The sequence below is a fragment of the Globicephala melas genome, chromosome Y (genome assembly GCF_963455315.2).
Source record: "Globicephala melas chromosome Y, mGloMel1.2, whole genome shotgun sequence".
Classification (NCBI taxonomy): domain Eukaryota; kingdom Metazoa; phylum Chordata; class Mammalia; order Artiodactyla; family Delphinidae; genus Globicephala; species Globicephala melas.
The window spans coordinates 371,005-387,835 of NC_083336.1; the positions used below are offsets into that span (position 1 = coordinate 371,005).

At 37.3% G+C, this 16,831-nt stretch overlaps 1 protein-coding gene across 2 annotated transcripts in view; it reads right to left on the reverse strand.

Moving 5' to 3' along the window:
* LOC115849627 (ubiquitin carboxyl-terminal hydrolase 9X-like) overlaps nt 1–16,831 on the reverse strand; it is a 145,920-nt gene that overhangs the window by 89,019 nt on the left and 40,070 nt on the right. For both annotated transcript variants that reach the window (XM_060293114.2, XM_030851098.3), the window contains exons 11-13: nt 15,751–15,855; nt 3,162–3,368; nt 253–389 (exon numbers count right to left, since the gene is read on the reverse strand). In XM_060293114.2, coding sequence (XP_060149097.1) covers nt 253–389; nt 3,162–3,368; nt 15,751–15,855 — 449 coding nt within the window. The remainder of the gene's footprint in view (nt 1–252; nt 390–3,161; nt 3,369–15,750; nt 15,856–16,831) is intronic.

The following is a 16,831-nucleotide window of genomic DNA, read 5'->3' on the forward strand; positions in this document are numbered from 1 at the left end:
CAGATCTGCTGGAATTGAGACAATTCTGAACTAAGTGTGGAAGGCAGTAACTTGACTCATACTTATCTGCTATATAAAACTGGGTATGTTAAACAGTGTCATTAAATATAAAGAAGAATAAAGAGTTCTTATTTCATTAAGCTTCCTGTTTTCCCCCTCTACTTTCTCTCTTTAAAATTTGCTGTTACTGATATTCTGTTTTCAACATAATATAAATAAAAATCAGAAAATTTTCTGAATTAAGAGCCTTACCTCAAATTTTGAGGTGCTTCACCAAACAAACTACAAATTTCTCTTATTTGTTTCAGTGCAGGAATTACCCACTTGTCATTTGTGCGAAGTTCTTCAATAAAGCGATCTATCCACTGGATCTTTTGTGTGTCTCGATCCTTACACATACACACACACAAAATTATGGTTATAAGGACAGGTGTTCAGTATCATTCTACCTTCAAATTACTTTGAGAATACAAAGTAGAAAAGCTTTTAAGCTAAGCCTCATAAACATTACGATGTAGTTATAATAGTTTAATGAAATAAAATGCTTTAAGTATGTTCTTCACTTGATGTTATCACCTAAATTCCAAAATGTAAAGTACTACTACGAAGTCAGTGTTCCATGGATTCAGATATATCTGCAACATGGTATAAATTCCATGTTCAGGAACATTCACAGGAAATCTGACTTTTAAAAAACACACTTAAATGTGGGTATTGCTTTTAACTATTTTATAACGTTCTTGATATTATAAAAGTTAGGAAAAATGTACAATCCCAAGTATTACTATATGTGGGTGCGATATTAGCATATTTTTATTGAAAGATCAAGGAACATCACTTCATCAAAAAATAACAGTATAATTATTTTTAATTTTAAAAAATTAAAATAAGAATAAAAACAAATCAACACACAAACAGAATGTTAGAGAAAACAGGCACGTTTTCACCTAAAGGAAAATTTAAAATGTTTAAAAATGTTGTAAGAATAAGTTTATTTCTAAAAATCTACCATAATTTACTTGATTTAGTCTTTTTTATCTAAGATCACTAATAATCATAAGTTTGAATACCTAACTAATTTTTAATTGAAATGATTCTATCTATAGGCATATTTAGGGAAGAAAAGGAATGTTGTTTAACAGCTCACATGGAGATACTTTTTGCAAGCACATGCGTATCTCTTTTTAGAAATGAAAGAGGCTCTATACTTCAAGTGTTTTTATTGAATACTATGAACTATATACACCAATAGCCATTTTAATTAGCTGTACAATATGCTATGGATTGTATTCTCAGTTTAAATGGTTTCTATTGTTTACTGTATAAATAATGAATGTCTTGGGCTTCCCTGGTGGCACAGTGGTTGAGAATCTGCCTGCCCAGGCAGGGGACACGGGTTCGAGCCCTGGCCTGGGAGGATCCCACGTGCCGCGGAGCAACTGGGCCTGTGAGCCACAACTACTGAGCCTGTGCTCCACAACAAGAGAGGCCACGACAGTGAGAGGCCCGCGCACCGCAATGAAGAATGACCCCCGCTCACCGCAACTAGAGAAAACCCACGCGCAGAAACGAAGACCCAACATAGCCAAAAATAAATAAATAAAAATTTTTAAAAAGTCTTAACTCTAAATATCACAGTTTTCATGTATTTCCTAGGAAAAAATTTCTAGTGAAATTACTGAACTGAATTCTGTGTGCATATTTAAGGATTTAAAAATTTTTACATGTGAATACTAATTATGTCATGACTCCAAAAGCACTTTAGGTTGGAGGGCAAAAAGTGCAAAATTTATTATAGTTTTCCTTAATACAATAAATGAAGGCTGAAGTTGAAAAAGGCAAAACACTTTTACAGAATTCCATGAAATCCAACACCTATTAACATAGCAATATTTAAGACCCTATGGCAGGCAATTTCTAAATAACACATTAAAGGAAGATGCAATACTTTAGTGCTAAGGAAATATTTCATCAAAACAAGATGCACTTGGGACTTCCCTGGTGGCGCAGTGGTTAAGAATCCGTCTGCCCATGTAGGGACAAGGGTTCGACCCCTGGTCTGGGAAGATCCCACATGCCATGGAGCAACTAAGCCTGTGTTCCACAACTACTGAGCCTGCACTCTATAGCCCGTGAGCCACAACTACTGAGCTCGAGTGCCACAAATACTGAAGCCCTCGTACCCTAGAGCCTGCAGGCTGCAACTACTGAAGCCTGCATGCCTAGAGCCCGTGGTCAGCAACAAGAGGCCACTGCAATGAAAAGCCTGCACACCACAACAAAGAGTATTTCTTGCTCGCTACAACTAGAGAAAGTCTGAGCATAGCAATGAAGACCCAATGCAGCCAAAAAAAAAAAAAAAAAAGAAAAAGAAAGTAACCCAGGTAAAGAATGTTCTCTCAATATATTCACTTAGCTATACAAAAGAAAGCACTTTAAAAAAAAAAAGACAACACTTTTAAAATCTATGAGGTCAGAAAGTATTTCTAAACCTTCACAATTATATAATTTTCACAACCTGGCAGCATCACCTTTGCTCAACTTGATTCAATTCAAATCCAGCTGAAAGCAGAACACCTGCCCTGAGGTAGCTAAAAATACCCTGCTCATTTTTTTTTTTAAGGGAATATAATACCTTTATATAGCCAACCTATCAAAAGGATAGCATATCACTGCTGATAAAAATCCAGAAACAGGTCCAAAAACCTAAGTAAAATTAGTATAAAAATGCATACTTAAAATCAGTAAACATAAATGACACAAGTTAAACACAGAGAAGATGTTGTGAATTGCTAAACCTCTATTTAGAAAATTCTGTTAATTATGTTTTGAGCAAAAATACTTAATTACCCTTACCTCCAAAGTAATAATTGGTTTTAATGAATGACGATTCCATTTTACCATCATATATTTAACTACAGTATTATTATTATGAGTTGTTTTATCTGTACAAACCCTCTCACAGGGTGGTAAAGATGCTTAGTGTATGACACAAAAACTTGTTGAAAAACATGTAAGAGGAGGAAGCCAGGCTTATATGACAAAAGTAAGACGATCCCTCAGAAATTACCTGGAATGATTAAATAATGGGATTATCCTCTAACAAAGTCATCCTAATAGTGGGGAAAAAACAGAAAATGAGCAAAGCAGCACTCCCATACCTGGGAACAACTATAATCTAGTATTTTTATGTGGGCACTGAGAGCTAGGTCCATGATGTCTACAGGCACATCATCACTATGAGCCAGATTCCAAAGAAGGTTCAATACTTTGTGTGCCATAACACCGTCTTTATCATCTTCTGCAAGACGTCGTATCAGCTCAAGTAGCTTTTCACGTTGCTTTTTACTTGCATTTGTCCAATTTGCCTAGGAAAAAATTTTAAATTACGTAAATATCACAATTTATACATGTATTAGGTGATCACTACTTTAATTACAGGGCTTTGGATAAACTAACTCTATTCATCACACCCACACATGCATACCAACAGCATAATTCATTTCTCATTTGAGGAAACTAATAGTATTCAAAAGGAAGATTAATCTAAATACCAGGAGAAAAAAACTTCTATCTACAACTTTAACTCCATCACTGCTGACTTTAATATTACATAATAAAAAGATGGAGAAAATACCCAATAAAAAATATATTAAGAAGTTCTAAAACTCAACAACAAACACCCTGATTCAAAAATGGGCAAAGGACTTGAACAGATATTTCTCCAAAGAAGACTCAAATGGCCCATAAGCATATGAAAAGATGCTCAACATCACTGATTAGGGAAATGCATATCAAAATTACAATGAGAAAACACCTCACACCCACCAGCCTGGTTACTACGAAAATAGCAAGTATCCATAAGAATGCAGAGAACAGGGCTTCCACAGTGGCGCAGTGGTTAAGAATCCGCCTGTCAGTGCAGGGGACACAGGTTCAAGCCCTGGCCTGGGAAGATCCCACATGCTGCAGAGCAAATAAGCCTGCACACCACAACTAACGAAGCCCACGGCCTAGGGTCTGTGCTCCACAACAAGAGAAGCCACTGCAATGAGAAGCCAGCGCACCACAATGAAGAGTAGCCCCCACTCATCGCAACTAGAGAAAGCGTGCGAGCAGCAATGGAGACCCAATGCAGCCAAAAACAAAATATAAACTAAATTTATTTTTTTTAAAAAAAAAAGAATGCAGAGAACACAGGTCAGGATGGCCGAGCAGTATTAAGGCACTACGTTCAAGTTGCAGTCTCCCCTGGAAGCATGGGTTTGAATCCCACTTCTGACAAAACATGTCTTCTGGACTTCCCTGGTGGTACAGTGGTTAAGAATCCACCTGCCAATGCAGGAGACATGGGTTTGAGCCCTGGTCCAGGAAGATCCCACATGCCACAGAGTAACTAAGCCCGTGTGCTACAACTACTGAGCCTGTGCTCTAGAGCCCGTGAGCCACAACTACTGAAGCCCGCGCGCCTAGAGCCCGTGCTTCGCAACAAGAGAAGCCATGGCAATGAGAAGCCTGCACACCGCAATGAAGAGTAGTCCCAGCTCACCACAACTAGAGACAGACTGCATACAGTGACGAAGACCCAATGCAGCCAAAAATAAATAAAATAAACAGAAATAGTTCCTGCATTTGAGAAGATAGAAGATAAAATAGATTTACTACTATTTCTTCCACTAAGTACAACTAAAAACATTATACATGAAACAAACTCTGAAAATTGAAGAGAAGAAAGCAGAACTGCTAAGAATGTCAAAATCTGAGGAACAACAAGGCAGCTGACTTCCCCAGATTTTTCTTCATATATCCCAGACTAGAAGCTAAGAAGCCAGCAATTTGGAAATCAGTGCAGACAAGGAAGTCATTCCCCGAAGCCACCTCTACAGTCAAAGGGTCAAAAAAGGGGCAACATAGCATGACAGAAAACATTCAGAAAATAACTGCCTTATTCTAAATAAACAACATAGAAAAAATTATGGCCAATGCACATACATATCACATAAGGCTGTTTAGCAAAGCATCTCAACACCTGGTTGGGTGAAATAATAGAAGACCAAGTAGGGAGCTAGGATTTCTACTGTCCAACAGTAACAAAGAGTGCCTGCTTGTATGGTGCCAGAGAAGGCCTAGTAGAGTCAGGACTTTTACTACTGCCCAGCAGTTAATAAGGTCACCCCCAACCATGGTGTCAGAATGGATCACACAGTGTGTCAGAATTTCCTTTACACCTACCAGTGGAAAGGAATGTCCCACCCTGGGAGATAAGGAACACCAAGAGGGGAACCTAGAGTTAAATCTCTGTCTGGTTATAAAAATAAAGGGGCGGGCTTCCCTGGTGGCGCAGTGGTTGAGAGTCCGCCTGCCGATGCAGGGGACGCGGATTCGTGCCCCGGTCCGGGAAGATCCCACGTGCCCCGGAGCGGCTGGGCCCGTGAGCCATGGCCGCTGAGCCTGAGTGTCCGGAGCCTGTGCTCCGCAACGGGAGAGGCCACAACAGTGAGAGGCCCGCGTACCACAAAAAAATAAAAAAACTTTAAAAAAAAGGGGCATTCCTCCCCTCCCTTGCCTGACGGGCACCAGACAAAACCAGCTTTAAAAAAGGGTTAAATAGGGCTTCCCTGGTGGTGCAGTGGTTGAGAGTCCACCTGCCGATGCAGGGGACACGGGTTTGTGCCGTGGTCCAGGATGATCCCACATGCCACAGAGCAGCTAGGCCCGTGAGCCACGGCCGCTGAGCCTGTGCGTCTGGTGCCTATGCTCCGCAACGGGAGAGGCCACAACAGTGAGAGGCCCACGTACCGTAAAAAAAAAAAAAAAAAAAAGGTTTAAATAGGACTTCCCTGTTGGCACAGTGGTTAAGAATCTGCCTGCCAGTGCAAGGGGCATGGGTTTGAGCCCTGGTCTGGGAAAATCCCACATGCCAAGGAGTAGCTAAGCCCACATGCTGCAACTACTGAGCCCGCAGGCCACAACTGCAGCCTGCGCACCTACAGCCTGTGCTCAACAAGAGAAGCCACCACAATGAGAAGCCCGTGCACCACAACAAAGGGTAGCCCCAACCCGCCTCAACTAGAGAAAGCCTGTGTGTAGCTATGAAGACTCAATGCAGCCAAAAATAATAAAAAATAATAAAGATCTTGATTAAAAAACAGGTTAGTCTCATGGTCTTATAATATAAAAACTCCTAGGTTTCAGCTGAAAGTTACTCAAACATAGCAAGAATCAGGAAGCTATTAAATTGGAAGAAAAAAAAATAAGACATCAACACTGAGATGACAAATCTTAGAACCGATGTTAAAGCAGCCATACAGAGACACTGTAATACGCAAGAGAAAAGAAAAAGAAAAAAAAAAAAGAAACCTAAAAAGTGTACAAATAACTCCCAGGACAGCTGGAAAATAAAGAGAAAAAGAGAAAGAAAAACAGGAGAGAACAAACAGAACCCAAAAATAAAATAGCAAACTTATACTCTAATATATCAATAATCACATTAAATATAAAAGGTCTAAATATACCAGATACAAAGCAAAGATTAACAGAGATTCTTTATACTGTAAGTATAAAGATGAAAGCAGGTTGAAAGTAAATGGATGTAGAAATACACAAGCATTTAAGGAAGGCAGGAGTGGCCGAATTAAATAAAATAGATTTCAAAGTACAATACATTATCAGAGAGAAAATGGGACATTATATATTGAAAAAGAGTAAGCCCATCAAGACATAGCAATACTAAACTTGCATGCATCAAAAATACATATATTACAAAGGAGAACTCCACAAAGAAATAGGCAAGTCCATAATAGAGACATCAACAACCCTCTCTAAGCGACTGACAGTACTAAACAGAATATCAGCAAAATACAGAACTCAACAGGAACGTCAACCACCAGGACTTAACTGACATTTACAGATAACACTTCCCCCATATGCAGCAGAACAGGCCTTCTTTTCAAAGTACCCACAGAAAATATACCAAGACAAACCATTTCCCATATATGAAAAAAAAAATCAACAAATTTAATAGAATGGAAATCAGACTGTTTCCTATCACAGTGGAATAAAACCATAAGTCAGTAACAGCAAGAAGACAGAAAAATCTCCTAGTTCTTGGAAACAAAACATGTTTCTATGTTGTTGAAGAGACACCTTAATAGAGATAAAAAACATAATCAACTGAATGTAAATGAAAATCCAATACACAAAATTTACCTAATATATGCAGTTATGAAAGCAATGGAAGGAGGAAAATAAGTAGCACTAAAGCATAGATTAGAAAGGAGAAAATGCTTAAATAAATAATCTAAACTATTTTAAAAAGCTGGAAAAAGCAAGAGAAAGCCTGAAGCAAAAGCAGTAGGAATGAAATACCAAAGAACAGAACAAACACCAACAAAGAGCAAACAGAAAAACAACAGAGAAAGGCAATGTTGGATGTTTGAAAGAATCAATAATCTAACAAACTTCTAGTATTGTGAAAAAGGGAAGAAGTTGAGCATACACAAATTACCAACATCAAGAATAAACAAAGATATCACTACAGACATTGCAGACATCAAAGGATAGTAGGGAATAACAGAAACAATTCAACAAATAAATCTGACAATTTATATGAAATGAACTACACCACTGAAAAAACACATTACTACAACTCATAAAACATAAAATAGATAATTTGAATAGAACTATTAAGAAAATTAAATTCATAATTTACAAACTTCCAGAAACAAAATCACCAAACCAAGATGGTTTTATTGAAAAATTCTACCTAACACTTAAGGTACCACCAACTGTTCATAATTTCTTCCAGAAAATAGGAGAAAACACTTTCCAATTTATACTATAAAAGAATTAATACCTTGATATACACAGACACAAACAATCCCTCATGAATATAGATTTTAAATTCCTCAACAAATATTAGAAACTGAAATTCAGCAAGATACAAAGAGGAATAGGACATGACCATCTGTGGTTTACTGCAGGGATGGATGGCTGATTCAATAAGTGAAAAACAATTATTGTACTACTACATTAACAGTAAAAAAGAAAAATGATACAATCACATCAATCAATGTAGGAAAAAATCTGACAAAACTCAACATCTATTTATGACAAAAATTCTCAGAAAATAGAAATGGAGTAGACAATTCTCAACTCTGAGGAAGGTCATCTGTGAATAACATACTTAACATTACTCTTAATAGTGAAACATGAATGTTTTTGTCTCCCTAATATCTTAATAAAACAACATTGTGTAAGAAATTCTAGCTAATGTAGGGGAAGAAAAAGAAAAGACATCCAGATTGGATCTGGAAGGGAAGATTGGGAAGAAAGAAGAAAAACTCTTCCTATTTGAAAATGATATGATTTTGTATGTAAAAAAATCTCAAGGAACTCGGGGGGGGGAATTTAAAGATGCCTATATTTAAGATCACAGGGTATCAATACACATAACAAAATTCAATAGTTTCTACACAGTAGTGATAAACTTACAGATATCAGCCCTGAAAATACAGTAACATTTACAGTCACTTCAGAAAATATATTTAAATACCTAAGTGTAAAATAAACTGTTATAGGGTTTATAGGGTTTATAAGCTAAAAACTACACAACGCATAAGAACTCAAAGATCTAAATCAACAAAGAGGTATATGATGTTCATGGAATGGGAGATTCAAGATAGCAAAAATCTTAATTATCCCCAAATTGATGGAAAGGTTTCATGCATTTCTGTCAAAATCCCAGCAAGATTTTTTCACTGTATTAGATCAGATTATGCTAAAAATTACATGCAAAGGAATTAGAATAAACAATTTTGAAAAAAAGACAAATACAGTGAGAGGAATCTATGTGCCTGACCTCAAAACTTATATGCAAACAGTAATCAAAACCATAGTACTGAAAAGGGATAGACAAATGCAACAGAACAGAGAACCTAGAAATAGATTGATACAAATATACCTGACTGATACTTGACAAAGGTGCAAAACCTTATGTAGGTTTAACCTAATGTAGGCAAGAAGATGGCTTTTCACCAAATGGTACTTGAACAATTGAAAATACACAAGAGACCAAAACCAAAACAAACACACACACACAAAAACACAACCACCAAAATCCCCACAATCTGTCTCATATCTAAATGAAACTTAGATTAAAATGAATCAGATTTTACTGTAAAATTATAAAAATTTCAGAAAACACAATACAGTAAAAATTCTCTGGGATTTTTTTCCCAAAAAATTCTTGGGACCAAGGCAACAAGTCCTTGGTCTCGACACCATAAGCATGACCCATTAAGATAGGACCTCGTCAAAACAAATAACTTTGCTAGCAAAATAGCCTACTAAGAGGATGAAAACACAACTTAAGACTGGGAGAAAATACTTGCACATATCTAAAAATTAACTAGAATGCTGAATACATAAAGAACTCTGTAAACTAAAGAAAACAAACAACCCAAATATAAAATAGGCAAAAGGTATGAACAAATACTTCAACAAAGATACATATGTCAGTGTATCAAAGATGCAACGTATTCGCCATTAAGGAAATATAAATTAAAACCATAAGATTTTGCTGCACACCTATCAGAAAAAAATAAAATAGTGAATATATCCAAATCTGGCAATGAGATAAAGAAAATGGATTACTCCTAATTGTGGGTGACAATGTAAATTACAGCTAACTTAAAAAAAGTTCAGCAGTAAGAAGTGTAAAAATATCCTCAATAGAATACTCACAAATTAAATCTAGCAACATAGGTAAGCATTACACATCATGGCAAGTGGAATTTATTTCAGAAGTGCAAGATTATTTGAACATACAAAATACCAATCAGTGTTAATACAGGACAAAAAAATGACAAAAAGTCAACAACTCACTTTACACAGAAAAGGCAACTGACAAAATCCAAAACCCTTTCATGATTAAAATACTCAATAAACTAGAAATAGGACAGAAATTTCTCATTCTGACAAACTGCATCTACAAAAACCCCATAGCTAACGACATCTTTAATGGTGAAAGACTAAAAGTTTTCTACCTAAACGCCTACTTTCACCAACTATTTAAACACCCTGCTTTACCTTGAGTAGGACAATTATGGAAGAGGGGAGGGAAAAGGTATTCAGATTGGAAAGGAAGAAGTAAAACTATCATTTTTGGGAAATGATATGGAATTCATTAAAAACATTCAAGTAATAAATTTAACAGGGTCACAGCATGCAAAGTAAAAATTTTAAATATCAATTGTTGGGGCTTCGCTGGTGGTGCAGTGGTTAAGAATCTGCCTGACAATGCAGGGACACGGGTTCGAACCCTGGTCCAGGAAGATCCACATGCGGGGAGCAATTAAGTCCGTGTGCCACAACTACTGAAGCCCGCATGTCACAACTACTGAAGCCCGTGCACCTAGAGCCCACGCTCCGCAACAAGAGAAGCCACCACAATGAGAAGTCCATGTACCGCAACGAAGAGCAGCCCCGGTTCGCTGTAACTAGAGAAAACCAACGCTCAGCAACAAAGACCCAACGCAGCCATAAATAAATAAATAAATAAATTTATAAAAACAAAACCAAAAAACCCAAAATATCAATTATTTTTCTATACAGTAGGTATGTTTTTAGGCAGGAACAATCCCAAAATAAAGAAAACCTCTCATTTACAGTAACATCAAAAAATAAATCACATTCCGGTTAAAAATTTCAATAGACACTTTTAATAAACTGCTGAAAGAAACTAAAGAAGACTTAAATACTGAAAAACCATCTTTAAATAAATGGAAACATATTTCGTATTCATGCACTGGAAGGCTAATATTGTTACGATGGCAATATAATACAAACTAAGCTACAGCTACCCAACAACCTCCTTCTTTGCGGACATTGACAAGCTAATTCTAAATTCATTCAGCATTTCAAAACACCTATAATAGCCAAAACAACCTTAAAATTTTTTCTACAAAACTACAGCAATCAAAGCAATGCAGTACGGGAATAAAATACAACATACATTAAAGGAAGAGAACACAAAGCCAAGAAATAAACCCTTTCACCTATGATCAACTGATTTTAAACAAAAACGCCAGGACATTTCCATTAAAAAAATTTTTTTAAACAAACATTGATGTAACAACTGAATATTCACATGCAAAAAAATGAACTAGGAACTCTACCTCACACCATATACAAAAAAATTATTCAAAACTGATTATAGGCCTAAATATAAAAGCTAAAAATATTTTTTAAAAAATCCTTGAGACCACAGATTAGGAAATAATTTCTTAAATATGAAACCAAAAGTACAAGAACCCCCCAAATTTTGTCCCCCTCCCGTCCCAAAAGGAGATAAACCGGACTTCATCAAAATTTAAAACTTTTATCCAGAATAGGTAAATCTGTAGAGAAGGAAAGCAGATTGCTGGTTTTCAGGGTCAGGGAGGAAGGGTGGAAAGAGAAATAAGGGGAGTGGGGAAAATGTTTTGGATTCTTACAAAGGCAGTGGTTGCACAACCCTATGAATGTACTATGATTTCACTGAATCATACACTTTTAAATAGTTACTTAAAACATTTAATTCTATGTAATATGAAATTCACCTGAATTTTTTTAAAAAATTAACTTTTGTGTTACAAAAAGGACACCAAGAGAGTGACAAACCATCAGAGAGGAGAAAATATTTGCAAATAATACTAACAGACTTGTGTACACATTGTATAGGGAATTCTTATAAATCAAAAATAGAGGCAGGGCTTCCCTGGTGGCGCAGTGGTTGGGAGTCCGCCTGCCGATGCAGGGGACGCGGGTTCGTGCCCCCGTCCGGGAGGATCCCACATGCCGCGGAGCAGCTGGGCCCGTGGGCCATGGCCGCTGAGCCTGCGCGTCCGGAGCCTGTGCTCCGCAACAGGAGAGGCCACAGCGGTGAGAGGCCCGCGTACGGCAAAAAAAAAAAAAGAGGCAAATGAGTACGTATCAGTGGGAATTTCTTCAAAGATGATACACAAAACACAAATGGCCAATAAACATGTAAGAAGATACTTAACATCATTAGCCATTAAGCAAATACAAAATCAAAACCACCATGAGATACTACTTCAACTCCACTAGGATGGCTAAAATAAGAAAAACAGACATACGAGCCAATCGTACAGTTCATAATATGTTTGGATACTGATTCAGAAAAACGCTAATAAAACTATGAGAAATACTTTAAAAACATGGACAAGGAGTGAGCAACAGAGATACAAAAAAACCTTAGGAATCAATGAAATAAGGAAACAAACAGGAAAAGTAAACAGGAGAAATATGAGTATACAATTCACCAAAAAGGAGATAAAATCAGTTAAAAAAAATGTAAAAACATTTTCAATCTCATTAATGACTAAGAACATGAAGACCACCACAATGAGAAAGAATTTCAAACTCATGAGACTGTGAAAAAAGTGACAACTCCACTGTCAAAGGACTAAATTAGTACAAACACTGGAAGACAAAGACTACTAAGAACTCAAATAAGTAGAGACTAGTGTTTGAGCAATAACATAACCAAAGGTAATTGAGGGTAAGTCAGGATCATTTAGTTACAAACTATAAAGAACCGTTAGCCGACCTATACTCCATTCTTCCTTTAAGGCACCTTTAGTAAGATCTTTCAAGACACAACGAAATACACTATACAAAACATCACTTCACCAGCCCCTCACAAAATAGTGCTTCTTATTGAATAACAGACATCTGATGAGCCAAAGGGACAATGCACAAATAATGGAATTTTTATTACAATTATAGTTAGACCATTTGAGAATCTTTGAATTAAAAAGAGAAACTGACACCATTCCATTCTTCTGCCATTATGGCTAGTATTGTTGATATATCACCATTTCAGAAGTTTTCTGTTAAATTAAGTTTTAGAGTATCCACAACTTCTCAATATTGATTTTCTTGTCCAATTGTGATATACTTTAATGGATTTAAAATAGTATGTACAAAAGAATTCATCATGGACTTCCCTGTTGGCGCAGTGGTTAAGAATCCACCTGCCAACGCATGGGACATGGGTTTGAGCCCTGGTCCAGGAAGATCTCAAATGCCGCAGAGGAACTAGCCCGTGCACCACAACTACTGAGCCTGCGCTCTAGAGCTCGTGTGCCACAACTACTGAAGCCCAGGCGCCTAAAGCCCATGCTCCGCAACAAGAGAAGCCACTGCAATGAGAAGCCTGTGTATCACAACAAAGAGTAGCCCTTGCTCACCGCAACTAGAGAAAGCCCACACTGCAGCAACGAAGACCCAACACAGCCATAAATTAATTAAAATTTTTAAAAAAGTTTAAGTAAATTTTAAAAATTCACCATATTAGCAGATTCACCCATTTGATCAGTTGTTCTAATGCATTAATTTCACTGTCATGTAGCATTCCACTATTAGATTAGACCAGGGGTCCCAAGCCAGGCTGCACAACAGGAGGTGAGCGACAGGCAAGTGATTGAAGCTTCATCTACCGCTCCCCATAGCTCACATTACCAACTGAACCATTCCCCCTCCCCCGTGGAAAAACTGTCTTCCACAAAACCAGTCCCTGGTGCCAAAATGGAGACTGCTGGATTAGATCACACTTTACTTATCCTTTTACTATTCATAGACATTTGAGTTCTTCCAGTTGGGGCTAATACAAATAATTCTGCTAAAGACACTGCTGAACATGTATCCTGTCACACACATGATGAGTTTCTCGAAGTATTCATTCAGAAATACAATAGTTGTGTCATAGGACACAAAAACCTTCACTTTTTTTTAACATCTTTACTGGACTATGATTGCTTTACAATGGTGTGTTAGTTTATGCTTTATAACAAAGTGAATCAGTTATACATATACATATTTTCCCATATCTCTTCCCTCTTGCGTCTCCCTCCCTCCCACCCCTCTAGGTGGTCACAAAGCACCAAGCTGATCTCCCTGTGCTAGGCAGCTGCTTCCCACTAGCTGTCTATTTTACGTTTGATAGTGTATATATGTCCGTGCCACTCCCTCACTTTGCCACAGCTTACCCTTCCCCCTCCCCATCCTCAAGTCCATTCTCTAGTAGGTCTGTGTCTTTATTCCCGTCTCACCCCTAGGTTCTTCATGACTTTTTTTTTTCCTTAGATTCCATATATATGTGTTAGCATACAGTATCCGTTTTTCCTCTTTCTGAACTTCACTCTGTATGACAGACTTTACGTCCAGCCACCTCATTACAAATAACTCAATTTCATTTCTTTTTATGGCTAAGTAATATTCCATTGTATATATGTGCCACATCTTCTTTATCCATTCATCTGTTGATGGATACTTAGGCTGCTTCCATGTCCTGGCTATTGTAAACAGAGCTGCAATGAACATTTTGGTACATGACTCTTTTCAAATTATGGTTTTCTCAGGGTCCATGCCCAGTAGTGGGACTGCTGGGTTGTATGGTAGCTCTATGTGTAGTTTTTTAAGGAACCTCCATACTCTTCTCCATAGTGGCTGTATCAATTTACATTGCCACCAACAGTGCAAGAGTGTTCCCTTTTCTCCACACCCTCTCCAGCATTTATTATTTCTAGATTTTTTTTTTTTTGCGGTACGCGGGCCTCTCACTGTTGTGGCCTCTCCTGTTGCGGAGCACAGGCTCTGGACGCGCAGGCTCAGCGGCCATGGCTCACGGGCCAAGCCGCTCCGCGGCATGTGGGATCTTCCCAGAACAGGGCACAAACCTGTGTCCCCTGCATCGGCAGGCGGACTCTCAACCACTGCGCCACTGTTTCTAGATTTTTTTGATGGCCATTCTGACTGGTGTGAGATGATATCTCATTGTAGTTTTGATCTGCATTTCTCTAATGATTAATTAGATGCTGAGCATTCTTTCATGTGTTTGTTGGCAATCTGTATATCTTCTTTGGAGAAATGTCTGTTTAGGTCTTCTGTCCTTTTTGGATTGGGTTTTTTTTTGTTATTGAGCTGCATGAGCTGCTTGTAAATTTTGGAGATGAATCCTTTGTCAGTTGCTTCATTTGCAAATATTTTCTCCCATTCTAAGGGTTGCCTTTTGGTCTTGTTTATGAAAAACCTTCATTTTAAGAGATAATGCCAAACTGTTTTCTCAAGTGGCTGTACCAACTTAACTTGCTATCAGCAATACAATAGTTATTATAAATAAGAAATCTTGTGATTCTAAGTCCTGTGGTTACTGGAATAATCACTCATGAACAATGACATATGATTTTAAGCTCTTGATTCACAAATTCTCCAATCAACCTTAACAACTACAGAGAAACTTTTCAAGTGCCCAAATATACCAAGGCAGATATGACATTAGAGTCTTGAACTTCCTGCTAAATCTCGTTTCTATTTGCCTGTGTGCATTAGCCCAAGGAACCACTGTGTTTTAGTGTCTTGTCTCCACATCTGTTATCATGTCTCACTTTCCACTATAACAGATAACATTTCCCCGCATTTCTACAATTTATCTTAACCTACAGCAAAATCAAAAATTGGCAGAGGAAACTAACTGAAAGAAAAATAGTTGATTCTGTATTTGTGAAGAAAATTATTAATATAATAAAAACTGTTGCATTCTGACTGGAATATGTAACAACCAATTCTTATTTCTAAGACATTCTTTAATGAAATGTGTTACTAAGTATTTTGGCCAACACAAAAGATATCTAATTAACTGAATCTACTGAAAGTGAAATGGTACTGCTTTACTATTTGAGCTACTACCTTAAAGCAATCGAAAAGATGATCAAGCTGTTCAGGAGAAAAATCCCAGGCCAACTTTGCCAGAAGGTCATGTACATTCTTCACAATGGCTTCATGTTTCCCTGCCTGTTGAAAAAAATAATAATAAATAATATTTATTTAGGACAAAAATAAAAACAAAAAGTCATATTATACTTAAATTTGAATAAAAACACGAAATAAGCTGTACTGTATCAACCTCTATTAATTAGTACAATATTCCTACCTGCTTAATGTGGTTATAAACAAAATTCCTAATACTTTAAATGGTTTAGAGCTGCTGTTTGTACTCATTTGATATTTAATTCTTAATATAAGTGGTAATGCTCTTCAGAAATTCATATGAAAGTTTATTACAGAATTTTAAAAATAAAATTTAGAGAAAATAAGGCAAAATGGTGGATTGTTTCCACACTGAAAGCTTAAGTGCTCAATGACAGCAAATGAGCATTTTGTTGGTTTCTCTTTAAAAAAAAAAAGCTTTGTAAGTCAGAACTTATGTTACTTCCCAACTGACCCATGAAGAACATCTGCCATTTAAGGTAATTAAATTATACATTAATAGTTCTGAAACCAAAATGTTACTTATCCTCATGAAAAGTTTAAATGTTCTGTAATAATTGTAAGGTTTTTAAAAAAAAAATTATTTTATTTTTGGCTGTGTCGTGTCTTAGCTGAGGCACACAGGATCTTCGTTGAGACATGCAGGATCTTTTGTTGCAGTGCGCGGGCTTCTCTCTAGTTGTGGCATGAAGGTTTTATCTTGTCTAGTTGTGGCACGCAGGCTCCAGGGCATGTGGGCTCTGTAGTCGTGGCATGTGGGTTCTCAAGCACGTGGGCTCTGTAGTTTGCAGCACGCGGGCTCTCCAGTTGAGGTGTGGGAGCTCAGTAGTTGAGCATGCAGGCTTAGCTGCCCCGCAGCATGTGGGATCTTTGTTCCCTAACCAGGGATCATACCTGCATCCCCTGCATTGTAAGGTAGATTCTTTACCACTGAACCACCAGGGAAGGCCTTAATCATAAGTTTTTGTAATATAGTAATACCACTTTTGTAACATGTGTT